This window comes from Anguilla rostrata, chromosome 14 (assembly GCF_018555375.3).
Source record: "Anguilla rostrata isolate EN2019 chromosome 14, ASM1855537v3, whole genome shotgun sequence".
NCBI classification, from domain to species: Eukaryota; Metazoa; Chordata; class Actinopteri; order Anguilliformes; family Anguillidae; genus Anguilla; species Anguilla rostrata.
In genome coordinates, this window is record NC_057946.1 from 12,947,680 (window position 1) to 12,961,744 (window position 14,065).

General features: G+C 43.5%; 2 protein-coding genes across 3 annotated transcripts in view; one reads left to right on the top strand and one right to left on the bottom strand.

Annotated features, from left to right (window-relative positions):
* The window catches only part of LOC135238906 (DNA repair protein XRCC4-like), a 69,386-nt gene extending 65,110 nt beyond the window's left edge, over positions 1-4,276 (bottom strand). The window contains exon 1 of one of the 2 annotated variants that reach the window (XM_064307071.1): positions 4,147-4,276. The gene's annotated coding sequence lies outside the window, so the exon portion shown is untranslated. The other variant, XM_064307072.1, reaches the window with a different exon arrangement.
* Positions 4,277-4,321: 45 nt separating this feature from the next.
* Positions 4,322-11,841, top strand: LOC135238907 (protein kish-A). Its single transcript, XM_064307073.1, has 4 exons — positions 4,322-4,473; positions 6,531-6,640; positions 10,068-10,102; positions 10,488-11,841. The coding sequence occupies exons 1-4, from the start codon at positions 4,471-4,473 to the stop codon at positions 10,556-10,558; spliced, it is 219 nt and encodes a 72-aa protein (XP_064163143.1). The 5' UTR covers positions 4,322-4,470; the 3' UTR covers positions 10,559-11,841.
* Positions 11,842-14,065: the final 2,224 nt, after the last annotated feature.

Below are 14,065 nucleotides of genomic sequence, written 5' to 3' on the forward strand. Positions count from 1 at the left end.
CCACCTGGACTCTGGGGACGTGCGAGGGTTCCTCCCAAAAACCAACGGGCCAGGCTGGTGCCAGGTAACAAGTGTGAGCACGGAATGGTCAACAGCCACAAGCACAGCAGGGGTTAAATTTGACATCAGTAATCTCCATTCTTATAACTGTTGCAACTTAGAAGTAATGAGGGCACTGTATCCTGTTCAATGTATTGCTGTCGTGCATGGAACATCCCTCAGCCATTGTTGTAAACCAAATGTCCAGAGCAAAAACCTTAATCGATTCATCTTTTCAACCCGATTGACATAATTCACCCTCCCTTAAATCTTTGTCTATTACTTTGTTCATTTCTGAACTTAAATAATTAGACTTTTGTTAAACAGACACTGGAGACCTGCAACTTTCAACACGTTTAAAATGCTGCTCTTCTTCACTTTGCTCCCGTTCATGACGAGAACCTTCCCCATTCCCACAATTCCACTATTCCCTTCTCCAAGTCACCCAGACAAGCAACTCAAACATTTTATCCAAAAGCACCAACTGTCAGGCGATAAAAAAGCACAGCCCTTTCAGCGCTGACTCAGACACTGAGACAGCAGTTTAGTTGTTAGCATGTAGCCAGGAGCTAGCAGTGAATAACAGGCCCGGCTCTAGACACCGTCTTCCTGCCTGCCAGGGAAGCCCTGGGTCCGGCCCAGAGGCCACACTCCAACAATAGCGGCTCTGTGGGCCGCCAATCGTCAGTGAGGATGGCCAGAGAGAACTCATTTAAACTTTAAACACAGATCCAGTGTAGATCTGCAGCGTCTGCTGGCTGCCGTAACATCCTGTACGGGCGGGACTCATCGGAGCCGCTCACGAGTCTGCTAAGAGCGGACCGCAAGTGACAGACGGCTGGCCAGGCCACAGCCCGGTAAAACGCTTGCTCCTTGTTTCTTCCAGGCCTTTACTGAAGGGATGCCCGCTGGGCCAAGCTGGCGGCGCCCACATGCAGGCGTTCATGTCCCTGAGCCAAAAGTTTGGGATGTTCCATCCAAGGTGGCCCTGGCTGGCTCGAAATGAGACGGAGGCAGCCCAGAAACACAGGGACAGGTATTTAATATAAAACACACACCATGTCTGTCCCACTAAGCCATGAGAAGAGCCAGTTTTGACCACCTGCAATCCATGGCATTATCTCCCGGTACTGGTGAACATACTGGCACAAAGACGCATATGCCAAACTTTGGGAGCAAAGCATAACTCTGGGAACCCCAGATCACTCTGTTTCTGCCCACCAGGTCTCCATGGTAGGGGCTACAGCACAATAGCATCACCATTCACCACCCAGCTGACTGGGCAGTCTGACTCTAAGCTAACAAAAAAAGGACCAGCCTCAGTGGATCTGTTCTATCACCCTAGAAAGCTGGAAATTGAAATCAGAGTAGAGCAAAGATATACTCTCAGAAATTAAGATACAGTGGAAGAGCATTTTTGTTCTTTAGGGAACAAATTTCACAAATGTACCCAGAAAGTACCATAATGTTCTATTTGGGTACTAATAAGTACCTTTTACAAACAAAAAAGGTACAAATTTATTATATACTGCTGGCTAGGGGTACAGATTTAGGCAGGACAGTGCAAAGACCTTTTGAGGGGCAGGTGCTCAAAGTGAGAAAAGGGCACACCAACCTCAAAAAACTATTTAATGACACCCAGTTATTGTACAGAATATATTTTAACAAAATGAACGGATATAAATTTTATCAAAGGCCATATCAGGCACTTGGGGCAAAAGGGGCAGGTGCTCACTCCACACATACCACAGCTCTTCACAAAACTTACTTCAACCTTAAACATCCAAGCAAAAGTCATTTTAGTTAAGAACTTATAGTGTAAAAACAAATATGCTTACATACTGACACAATATTTGCAGAAAACAAACAAAATATAAGTACGGCATTGAGTCACGGGTCAAAAGGGGGCACAAGGTGCAACAAGAATGCATGGGGGCCACATGGAAGAAAAGGTAAAATGCTGGCTTTCACTCAACATCAGTGGAAGTGGAGATGATAAACAGTTTGCCTTTGATGTGAATCAGCTGATGTCGTGGAAATGAGAGGACGATATTCAGCATGATTACTGCCTGTGGCCTACAGTGCGAGGTCTGTATGAGGTCTCTCCAAACCCTCGCCCCGACAAAGCAAACAGATACTGTATGAGTTTGGACTGACCAGGGGAAGATTTATGCTTCTGAGAAACTCAGGCTAAACCGCAAGTAGTCACTAATTCAAGGTGTCATCTGAGATTAGTGGTTTGCTAATAACACATCCAGATTCTGTTGTACGGCGGTAACAGCTGTGTGTTTAAAACGCATTCCCTTCGTTCCCGGCCCCTGTAAACCGGGACTTGCCTGCAGGCGGGGAGAGATCAGAAGGCCAAATGCCCACAATTCCTTGAGTGCACAGCATAGATGGGCATAATAAATTATTAAATTATCCCTCTTTGCTCTCTACCGTACAGGGACTGTGCACTGAAAAAGCCCAAAGATCCGTGGCAGAAAAATAGCCCAATAATTATCATGATTACCTTTCAAACAAAGAAAGACTTGCAGATCCCAAAAAAATAATAAATACCGGGATATACTCTGCATGCAGATGGGAGCAGCTGCACCGGCAAGGCTAAAATTAAGCCAAAACTGTCACTCACCAGCCCTCTGATAATTACAGACTCAATGCCATTAGTGTTCAGGAATGAACCCATCCATCCCAATAACATACCTAATAGTCCCAGGTTTCTTCTCTCTTCTGACTTTCGATTGGACGGGCAAATTGAGTCTTAATTAAATGGAGGCCTGTGAGCAAAATGTAGCTTATAACTCTGTCACATTCTCTTGCCCTTTATTGCAAGTGGTGCCTTTGATTTGTGTGAATCTGTCACATTCTCTGGACACTGGACTGCCCATGGTGCCCATAATTTTAAGGTCACTGCATCCCATAAGAAAATTTCCAAACTCACTGCCACAACAATTACTTTACCCTGAAAGATGTCCCGCTGGAGAGCCACTTTCCCCGACCATAACCAAAAAATAAAATAAAATAGAACAAAAATACTTTCATACAGACACATCAGCATGTTGGATTATGCCAATTCTATTCAATATACAGCAAACTACTTTTAGTAAAGCTAAACAGTGTGAAAGGGAGCACATGAAAGAAGGGTCACACAGTACGAAAAATATCAATGAAATTTAGCCAAGAGTTGATATCGGAAACGTGTGGCAGGGCTACACAATCCATTGCTAGACTACACCACAAATACCTACAGTGCTATCAAGCAAATCAATTTATTTATTCAATGGTGGCTTTTTTTGTAAATTGTGAAAATGTTTTAATCTTTACCTCAGAAGGTAGATAATGCAAATCTTGGACTGGTGTTTTAACCTTGTTTTTGACAGTCTCTATCCTAGATGCTTTGTGAAATCATAATCAATCCAAATATAATCCCACCAAATGTGTTAAAAGAAGATGAATTGTTTGACGAAGATTAATGGGGATGGAATGTTATGGGATGTTGGGAGCATAAGCATATGTCAACTTTGCTGGCTTCTGTATGTCACATAAGTCACAAGTTCACTCTGACCCTGTAACTCAACCATAAAAAGCACGCTCGTTAACGTTCAGGGCAATGCAATTCATGCTACATTACTGTATTGCAACAGTGACATGGATTCTTTGATGTGAAACGACCATATATACCTAGATAAATCATAGTGTTAACTACATCCAACGTACATTTATTCAAAACAGTTGCAAAGGTGTCTAGCTAATCTAGCAACTAGCCATCGCAAAATACAATAGTATGTAAACAGTTTGGCTAGCTAATAAACTATTTTGATGTCTGTAGGTTAAACGTGTTTATACTCAGAGAACTTTCCAATATGTTCACAGCAATAATAGCAACAGTGTAGGGATAATAATAACAACAGTGTAGGGACTTAAATGTATATCACCGCGTTGCATTTACTGACAAATCCCCACGCATACCGGTTCAAAAAAAACTAACTTGTTCTTTTAGTGAATTAATAAATTTCCGATAGTTGCGGAAGCATTCGGACAACGATTAACTGAAACAAAAGTACTCTCTCTCCCCCAATTTCAGTGGTGGGAAATCAGCACACATACCTGAAGGAAGTTCCGCTGTTTTGTCGCGAGAGATGAGTTTTGCTGACACCAGGCAGCCAATGAAATGCGCGTTATAATAGAGCACGTGAAGTATCGCAAACGTTGCTTTTCCCTACGCATTTAAAACGCGCATTCCTGTGATTGGTTTTAATGTTATACCTAAAATCATAGACCAATCACAGTGCAATGCGCACCAGCGAACATTTAACCACCATGCTTCTGTTTAGAGCGGGTACGATCCAATGAGAAGTGATAATGCTCACGTATCTTACGTACTTCCAGGGTCACACAGGAAATGTGATGTGGCTGTAGTGGACTTTCACAATGGTAAGCGATTAGCAGCAATTAAATCGGTGCACCCTTATCCAAATTTTGCTAACTGAGTAGATTTTGAAAGAATTACGTTCGTGTTCCTATTTTAATGTTTGATTGCGATTCAAGGCAAAATGTCAGTCAGTATCTGCAGGATTAGCTGGCTGAGCTTAGCACATTAGCTACCTATGTAAATTATAGTAATAGCCACGCTGAGCCAGTAGCTAACGTTACACCATAACATACGAACTACTCCAGAATTACCCAGTATTACAGTCATAATTTTCTTGAGCTAGCAAATTAGCAGGTTATTGATTCACAACAGTTAGTACCTAACATTAGCTATGCTCTGTTGTCCGATGTAGCTAATGTTAGCTATTCTGAGTAATTGTAAATTCATTTAATGACTAAGATTCAATGATAGTGACGTTGACTCGTCTGTTCCTACTAGCTAACTGGTTTGTGATTATTATTGGTATATTTATAGCTACGTGTCGTTATCTTGTTTGATTTGCTATAATTTTTTACGAAGAAATCCTGTGATTTAAAAAAAAAAGTCTTCTGCTATAAATTTGAAATACTGAGTGTTTCACGTTAATGGACTGGTATATTCAGTTTGCAAAATCCCTGATTTTAAGCCTTAACGTTCTAATCTAAAGCCTAAAGAGGAACTGGCTGATAAATTGTGCATTAATTTTGATGTGTATCATAACCAGGTTACACAGATTGAAATATGGGGTTGCATCCTCTTCATAATTTCTCTGTCATGAGCCTAGTGTCCACTGAAATCACCTGTGTGTGCTGTTCTAATGGTATCCAAAATGGTGGTTAACTTTTCAGTTCACTGAGTATGGGGGGGGAAAGAAAACTACTGCGGAAATTGCCAGTGTTCACATCACATGCTTTTTCACATATGTAAAGTACTTTATCGGTGAAGACCGGTTTGGTGAATTTGTATTGTGTTTTGGAAGGCTTTGAGGAAGAAGGAAAATGCAATTTGCTTCTGTTGCTCCTGCTCTGGAGGGAGTTCAACAATAAGATGTGCAGTGTATTGCACGGGAGCCAGAATGTTCATTGTCTGGTGTAAACTGTGCAACACCTGTGGAAAACACACCTCCTTGCTCTTCTGTGTTCTGATGATAGGGCCTGTATGCTATTTTGCCTGGGTTTGGCAAACGTACCGTCTCCCTGGCTCAGTGTTCTTTTAGGACTGCTCAGTTACAGCTGGTTTTGCAACTACGTTGACTTGTAACCGATACAGCAGCGGCTACAGTGTAAAAACAGTGGGCAACATTTGCATACATACACATCAGATGTATATAAATTAATATTGGATATAATCTGCATGTATATATTACTGCTGGGTGGGTGATGAATAGCAAACAAGGAATATAGTTTGGTACAGATGTGCCATATGGTGTACAGTGGCTATTCTAGAATCCTTTAATTTGTATGTTTTGAAATGGTGACTGTTGTTGCAGTGGCCCTTGAAGGGTTGTTGGTCATGAGAAGTGTAGATTGGGTGCATTTCTGAGCTTGAGCATAATCCACAACTTCAGCTGAGACGGAAGCTCAGAACTAGTAATCAAGAGCCGACGACAGATTGCTCACCTGTCTGGACATCCGCTCATCTCCAGGGAATCTTTAATGACTGTCCTACTTCTGCCTGCAGCTAGCAGGGGCGTTGAGTGGCCAAGGGGACATATCTGGGCAAAGCACATTCTCAGGAGTGTGATTCTGTACTCTGTCTGTGCCCTCCATGTTTTTCTCCAACTTTGTCACATTTGCAGATCCACAGAAATCCTTCTTACTAAAAGTTCACATCTTTATGGTTCAACCTGCCAAATTAAATTTGCAGCATAAATAAATGTTCCTACCTATCAAACAATGAAAATAAGGCAACCTGTCTGATTGAAGTGATGTTAGCGTTTTGTTTTTTCCACTAACAAGAACAATTATGCACTGCCAGACTGCTGGTTGACATAAAGTTAGGCTTGTATCATTTTTAGTCACGTAATGATTTTCATTTCATAGTAAAAATAGCTTTTTTTCTTTTTTCTTTTTTTTTGCAGTCTGCCATTTTCAACTTTCAGAGCCTCCTCACAGTCATCCTCCTCCTCATCTGCACGTGTGCCTACCTCCGAGCCCTCGCTCCCAGCCTGCTGGACAAGAACAAAACCGGGTGGGTACGGGTTCGCTATGCTCACTGCAGCACAGAGCCTCCAGGCCAGGATGCTACTGAATGAGAGCCCGAGTCGCATGCCGGCCTCTTTAAGGAGGTGCAGTTGTTGCAGATTGGGTTTCGCCTTCGTGAGACGATGAACTTCCACATTCGACTGGCACTAATCCGTCTTGGCTCTGTGCTGCTTTCGTAACAGTGGGCCACAGTCACAGAACTGTAGCATACTTGCACGTGGAAATATTTTCGTCTTATTAGCAGGTATCTACATGCAGTCTTCTATGTAAGTGTTAGCATATTAACAGGGTAATTGTGCTAGCCAGTTTGCCTGTGTTTTATTTCTAAAAACTCATAGCTAGGCCTCGCTTTGCCACCTTGCAAATTGTTCGATGAGCCACACTTTCCTGATCATGAGATTACAAGCATAAATAGCTTTGGATATTTTCCCCAAAATATTCTGGGAGGGAGAACAAGAAGGGCGGGCAGAAGCTGGTGACGGTTGATCTTGAGAACGAGCAACATTTATTAGCGGCCGCAAATTTTCTGTGATACAGTGGTGCGTGTATAGTAAGCACCGTTCGCCAAATGGAGGCATCCTCCTTACACCTCAAAGAAAAGAAACAACTGAATGTTGTGCACGTTCTCTCTGTATCTTTGTTGTGAAAAAACAAGCTTCCTCATTAAAAGCCCTTCCTTAAAGAGGCTACAGCAACAGGATGTTGCCATATATTTGTAAATCTGGCGGAGTGGAGGAAATGAAGGGGATTATCCTCGTCCAGCCACCGGAGCCCTACAGATGATCTAGTTGAATGAAAGAAGACTCTCGTGATTCTTAGCACCCCGTCAGGCGGTTATGAACTGTCTGCTCTGGTTGTGCTGTGCGTGCAGTGGATACTGCTGGAGTGAGCAGGCTGTTTCTGTAACGGAGAAATGAATGTGAGTTTAGACAAACGCATCGAGTGATCCAGCGTAGCAAACCCGCCGGAGCGTTGTAAACCAACAATCAGTCAAATTTACGAGCGTACAGTTGGAGGGCTGTACGTTGATTTACTGTGTCCTTAAATTGATAAAGCTTGACTGTCCCCTCGACATCGTGTTTTCCCCCCGTTTCCCAGAAGTGCAATTGTGGATTTGTTCAAGGACCTAAACTGTGAAACCCAAGTTTTCGTATATTTTTCTTGCATGTCGCACACAAACAAAGCTAATCTACGCAAAAAAAAAGTTTCTGTACGCGAAGCAGGTGAGGGTGAATTTTTCCATGAACAGGACATTTGGGGTGAAACCACTCGAAGGAGCATTAATGTACGGTAGTGCAATCTCATCATCAGATCCCTGGTCATGATACCAAAAACACCGTCTCCCAGATTCTGCCCATGTGCCATTTTGCTCATTCTGGACAGGGCCCTGCAGCTGATGTTTATGCCCTTGCACCATCAATGGGTTTTGACAGTTGGTCCTGGACCAGAGGAACACCCCGAAGGGGTTTTCCTGTTGAGGTGGTGTATTTTATCCTGCTGGCCCTCTGATCACAGCCATTTTGGCTCCTGGCTGTCCAAGAGGCGCAGCTGTTTTCCGTCTGGGCGTCTGCGCCCCGCTGGACGCTTTGCGTGTCTGTACTACATCGTTAAATCAGCTGTGACCAGTCAGCTGCACAGGTCGCCTAATTAGGACAAGAGCAACCGACCGCCTGCCGGTTATCAGTGCAACACAGTTTACTGGTAGCTGATTAAGCTGTTTGTTTCTCTACTTGGCTGATGAGATTGTAATTGTGATAAACCACAGGTTTTCAGAAGGCACACTCCCATTCACCTTTCTCCCTGATGTAATCATGTGTACAGTCCAGGGTCAGAGGTCAATTACTTTTCACCTCAGGAAATTAATTCAAATGAATGAATCAAAAATGGCCATAATGCTCTATGAGGATTTTTCTGTTATTTAACTGAATTTCAGTTTACATCCTGAATTGACCTACTTGAAATGGAATTCACCCCAACTCTACGTTCTTAATTTACACTGAATCATGGCTTTTCTGTTTGCTTACAAAAATGTCACAAGGGGAACATGTTTGCCCAAATAGTAATGTCATTTCTTTTGCACATAACACATGTTAGTCCTTTCCCCCGTGGTCTTGCTGGAACCCTACAGCTCAGACCACAAGTGGACTAGAAGCTTTTTAGGCAGAGTAGATACAGAATGTGACCCCCGGCGAGGGTCCCACAAGTGGAGGTCTGTGGTTTGGAAGTCCGGAGGGAGGGGGGGAGGGGGGGGGGAGTGAGAGGAAGCGCTTAAGCCTGCAAATCCGTCTCCATCAGATAAACACGCTCGTGTCCGCGGTGACAATTTCCGGCCGCGCTTTTCAGGCGGAGGGGAGGACGCCGCCCCCCTCGCAGGGAACCTCCGACGCACTCGAACGGGACACCAGCATCTGCGGCTTATCTGCTGCCCCTCAGCGCATCTGCTGCACAGACTCCCCTCTCTCTCCTCTGGATCCCGTAACATACGGGGAACGGCCTCTCCCCTTTATAAAGGCCGAAGAATTATAAGAATAATGCAGCCAGAGTTAAGCAGTCACATGACTAGGATTCTGGCAGCTCCCACGGGTCACTGTGGAAGTGCACTGTAACATTAGCTACTTAGCGTGGTGGCTTGAGAACAGAAGTTTATTCGTTTATTTTTTTTAATTAAGAGGGAAAAATGTTTGAAGGTCTTTTATATGGTAGAGGTACATCAAAGTGTCTGCAGTAAAATTAAAAGGGTGTTCCACAGAGTAGTGACTTGTTGGTCTCTGCAGCAGTACAACCTTAATGCCAGACTCCTCAATGAATTCTGGGAAATTATACTTTTTGTGTCTTATAGAAACAGGCTGTAAAATTAAGAAGATTGTCCATAAGCCAGTGAATTATACTTTTGTTTTTATAGTCTGCCTCCCAGTTTTACGTACATGCTGCTGGTGTTCCTGCGTCACTGACTCCTCTGTCTGGAGCCCGAAGGCACCCAGTCACTGTGGGCTGCCCTTAGGAGGCAGATAGGGGGCTCGGTGATGGAGAGGTTATATACAGACTAGGGGAGACGTACGCACATATACGCCGAGCTCCCCATAGATATGATGAGCTAGTCAGCGGCAGCGAACAGGCAGCCAGCCGCATCGCACCACCCTGTGGACTAGCCACAGTCCACACATGGATTAGTATCGCTCCACCACCACTGAGTTCAGATTCAGTTCAGTTCAGCTTACAGCGACGGCAGGCCCTTTGATACGTCTTATGCAAAATAGATCATTGCAGTGACTAAATTTGAAATTCTTCATCTTTTTTTTTGGCTGAGGGCCAAAGTGATCTGAAATGATCTCCAAAAGTACTAATGTATAAACTGGGAATATTCTGTAATTACCTTGTGGTTAGACTAATTTTTTTTTTCTTCCTGTTTGCAGGGTTTTGGGAATATTCTGGAAATGTGCAAGAATAGGTAAGCTGTGAAATTTCCTGCATATATAATTTCACATTACGGAGGACCAGTTCTCTCACCCAGCCTCTAAGCCCAACATTCCTGCCTGCTCCCAATTAATATTAACATACAAAAGTTCAACACAAGCCATTAAATGAGAATTTTGAAGCCTGCAACTCAGTTGCTATCTAATTGAACGGGTAGGGAGGTGATTATATGGCTTGTCTGTTGTGTGTGAGCTTCTTCCTAGCGGTAAAGAAAATGCCTGACTGACAGAGTGACTTTATAGCAGGAGCGCAGATAAATGACATGCACACAAGGTATGCAAAGTGCTGTGATTACAGGATTAAGGCCCTCTCCACGTCCTGCGTGCCGTTCTGAGCGTGCGTTCTGTGCTGGGTTGCAGGTGAGCGGAAGAGCCCGTACGTGGCCTTCTGCTGCATCGTCATGGCCGCGACCATCCTGTTCGCGGAGTAGCTCAGCGTAGCGGAACGGAAGGGAAGGCTGCGCGGTCCAACAGCGGCAACCGCAACCGCTTCTGAGAACTCTGTCACCGAGCGGGGCGCATCATCAACCTAACGGACGGTTTCTATCCAATCAGCCGCGGCTCCGAGCATTGGGGTCGTGGGCCCCGAGGCCGAAACGTTGGCGGTCGGACTGCGGAGTCCACAAAAACGCAGTTCTTCATCTGTCGAGCCCGCGGAGCTTTCCGGAAACACAACATGGAGAAGCAGGCCCCTTGTAATGTTGCCACGGCGTAGAGGCCTCATTTTCCAGAACCCCCAGCTCCCCTGTGTCATTACGCGTGTGTGTTGGAGGGCTGCGCCATTGTGAAATGTCATGTTTTTTTTTGTTTTTTTGTAGTTTTCTGTCATCCTGAGTACAAAATGCCTTGTCAAACACCAAATTGTGGAAAAGTTGTCCCATGTGTTTGTTTGAAGTCGTCGCTCCTCGCTACAGTTAGCGGTTCCTGCGGAGCGAGCACAGCAGTCACCCATCCTGGGGGCCTGCACAAAACGGTCCGAAATGTTTCAGTGAGCCTGCTGGCCAGCAGCTCTTGTAAAGCCATTTAGAGTTTTATTTAAAGAGAAATCACGTTTTTGAAGAGCACTAGAATACAGCTGTTTGATCGTTTGTTTGCTGGTATGCAGTTTGCTTGCATTTCTTAGCATGAAGTCATTTCAAACTTTCCAGATGAATGTTTGGCCAGGGAACGCCAGAGAGAATTGCTGATCATCGCCACAAAGAGCTCTCCTTACGCTTAAACAGATGTTTAGTAAAACAGGATTAAAAAAATAAAAAATCAACTTTTAAAAGAACATCAATTGGCAAACTGCTCAATATGCTTTACAGTTACAAAGTTATGTTTATACATGGCTATGTTCAGGTGAAAGAAAATAACGTGTAAGCAATTAATCGGATTCGTCAGACAAAGTAATATGTTTCTGTTCATTTAAAAGGTAGTCTGTTGGATGCATTTCGAGGTACTAATTTATTAAAAAACATGACATTTTTCAACTGGAACCTGGTGTCTTCAAACCAATGTTGTTGATGGCTTTTTACAAATGTTTCTTATAGTATCTGCTAACCTTGGGGAAACGGTATCTATAATTTTACATGTCCATCTAACCTGTAGAGAAGAATCAAAAGGTAGTTTCATTTAAGCAGCCACAGAAGACATTGACACCGGACAATCCCATATTGTAATTTATATGCACAGTGGGTATTTTTAATCGAATAAAGAATATATTCCTACTGATGACCTTAAGTCATTTGCTCTTATTGGTTCTTGCTGGTGCCAAAGTTCAGGGTTTAAGATAAATGCTAATTTGATGATTTCATGAGGGCATGAAGGTAAGTTGGAAAAACTTGAACTCTTGGAATCTTGTACAGAATTGTGTACTCTTCTGAAGCAAATGCAGGTGTTCACATCTGTGAGCTTAGCCTCATTTAGCGACAGGAGGTGTCGGAGAGAAAGGTCAACAAACGAGTGGGTGAAAGAAACCTTTACCGTCACGAAGACCCCACTGCGCTTTCCTCGCAAAAATACCAACAGCACCAGTGGTCTTCCCTGTGAGTTGGCTTTGTAGATCTGTAATGGCTCCAGATGTGAACCTTTTATGGCTCATTTATAGCAGATGAGAAGACATAAATTGTGCAACATTGACGGCTCTGTGGGGGGTACCAAACCCCTTATTAAACTGCTTCAGCGGTGGCCGGTGGAGGAACTGTACCCCCCTGGCCCTGTGAGGGCTCGGGGTAGTGCGGGGTTTGGGGGTGAAATGAGGCTGGGGCCGTGCTGCGTATGAAGCACCATTTGGCCCCAGGGCTTTTGGGAACAGACCAAAGAGCCTTTCTTCCTGTAGTCCACTCCATTGTGAGCTGGACAATGCAGTTCCAGGAGAAGAGGGAGCTCTTGCAGTACCCCTCCAGCCATTGTGCGCTTGCCCACAGTGCTGATGTGCAGCATGCCAAAAAAATCAGTCGGCACCAGAACGGTTTCTCTTGACAGATCCAAAGTACCATTAAGCTTACCCTTAAAAAGATGCATTACAAGTCAAACATGTCATCGGTGACATTAATCAAGCCAAGTGAGGGTTGAGCCGTTATAAGTTTTACTTTGCCAATGGAGAATACCACTTTAAGTTAAGTATATTAAAACATTTCAGACTACAATAAACAATGGCCCAAACTCTACAGTACAAACCTAAGCCTTTTCCTCCTTTTATTTATTACACATATGGTCTGTACTATAGCTCATGAAAAGTTCAAATGTCCAAACGTTATTCCCATGGTTTTAGAACAAGGGCTTAAGGAAACCTGTGGATTCTATGAAGATGGAGGAACCCAACAAGCTTGTTCAGCCACATTTTCCCAAAGCTAATAAAAGATGTGTGGAAATAGAGTAGGCAGTAGAGTGCTATAGGGGTTTGGGAACTCAACTTCTAGCAAGAAGCTTCCATGTGTTAAAATGTGATATGACACTGCCATTGTAGTGTTTGCCGTGGTACATGAACTGCTCCAATAAATATCCAGATATTTAAATGATAAGGTATAATATGATGAGTAGAGCTCCACACAACATCACAAGGCCTTCAAAAAGTATACGTAGTATTTTCATGGTCATGGTATTTTAGCTTTAGAAAGCATTAATACATTTTTACTGTGCTTCAGGACTGCTTAATTAGATAAAAATAAATATAACATTAAAATCAAGGCATATAAAGCACTAATGCTATTTCTGCTTGAAAGTAGGTAATCGCTAATGAAGAAGTTTGACTAAAATTGAGATTTTATTGCATGCATTATGTAACAATATATATAACTATTGACTTGATATTTATGTGAATCCGGTCAATTCCAGACAGTTTTCTGGTTCCCTTTTCTGTCTTTTGGAAAGTCATCACACAATTTGGCAACGTAACAAGCAAGCAAAAAAGATGGTTCTGTCTTGCTTCGATCGCATAGGCCTCAGTGAGGCCTTCTGTGGCGACTGTCTACCAGGCTGTCTGCTGCTGCACTCTAAAGGGCCCCACCCTCTCAGATGTCACCTCCAGGGAACAGAGGGGTTGAGGATGAAGTGATGTTCAGGACGGAAAGGGAAGGAGCAGAGAAAAGAGAAGAGAGAATGAGGAGAGGAAGAGTGAATCATCTCTAGCCCGTGGGGATGCCACTTTCTTCATTGTGACCAGGAATGGTCCTTCTGCTGCGAGCACAGAAAGTTACTCAACTTCTCTAAAATCCACCGTCATGTGGAAAATTAAATTTAATAGATGATCTCCCAAAACTGTCAGTATGTTAGTATCTGATTCTGGTCGCAATGCTACAGTACAGCCTAGTGTACCTAGCCCTCACTGCTCTTGTTCATAAAGGTATCTAGTGCAATAATGAGTTATTAAAACAGCTGTGTTATTATAATAGATGCATAATGCCCCTTTAGTCTGGAAGAGGAAGGAAAGTGGCCCAGTCTATTGAAAGTGTGTG

Bases quoted from the DNA above. Each gene is read 5' to 3' on its own strand.
- LOC135238907 (XM_064307073.1), top strand. The intron at 6,641-10,067 runs GTGGGTACGGGT...TCCTGTTTGCAG, and splicing joins CTGGACAAGAACAAAACCGG to GGTTTTGGGAATATTCTGGA. The intron at 10,103-10,487 runs GTAAGCTGTGAA...GCTGGGTTGCAG, and splicing joins CTGGAAATGTGCAAGAATAG to GTGAGCGGAAGAGCCCGTAC.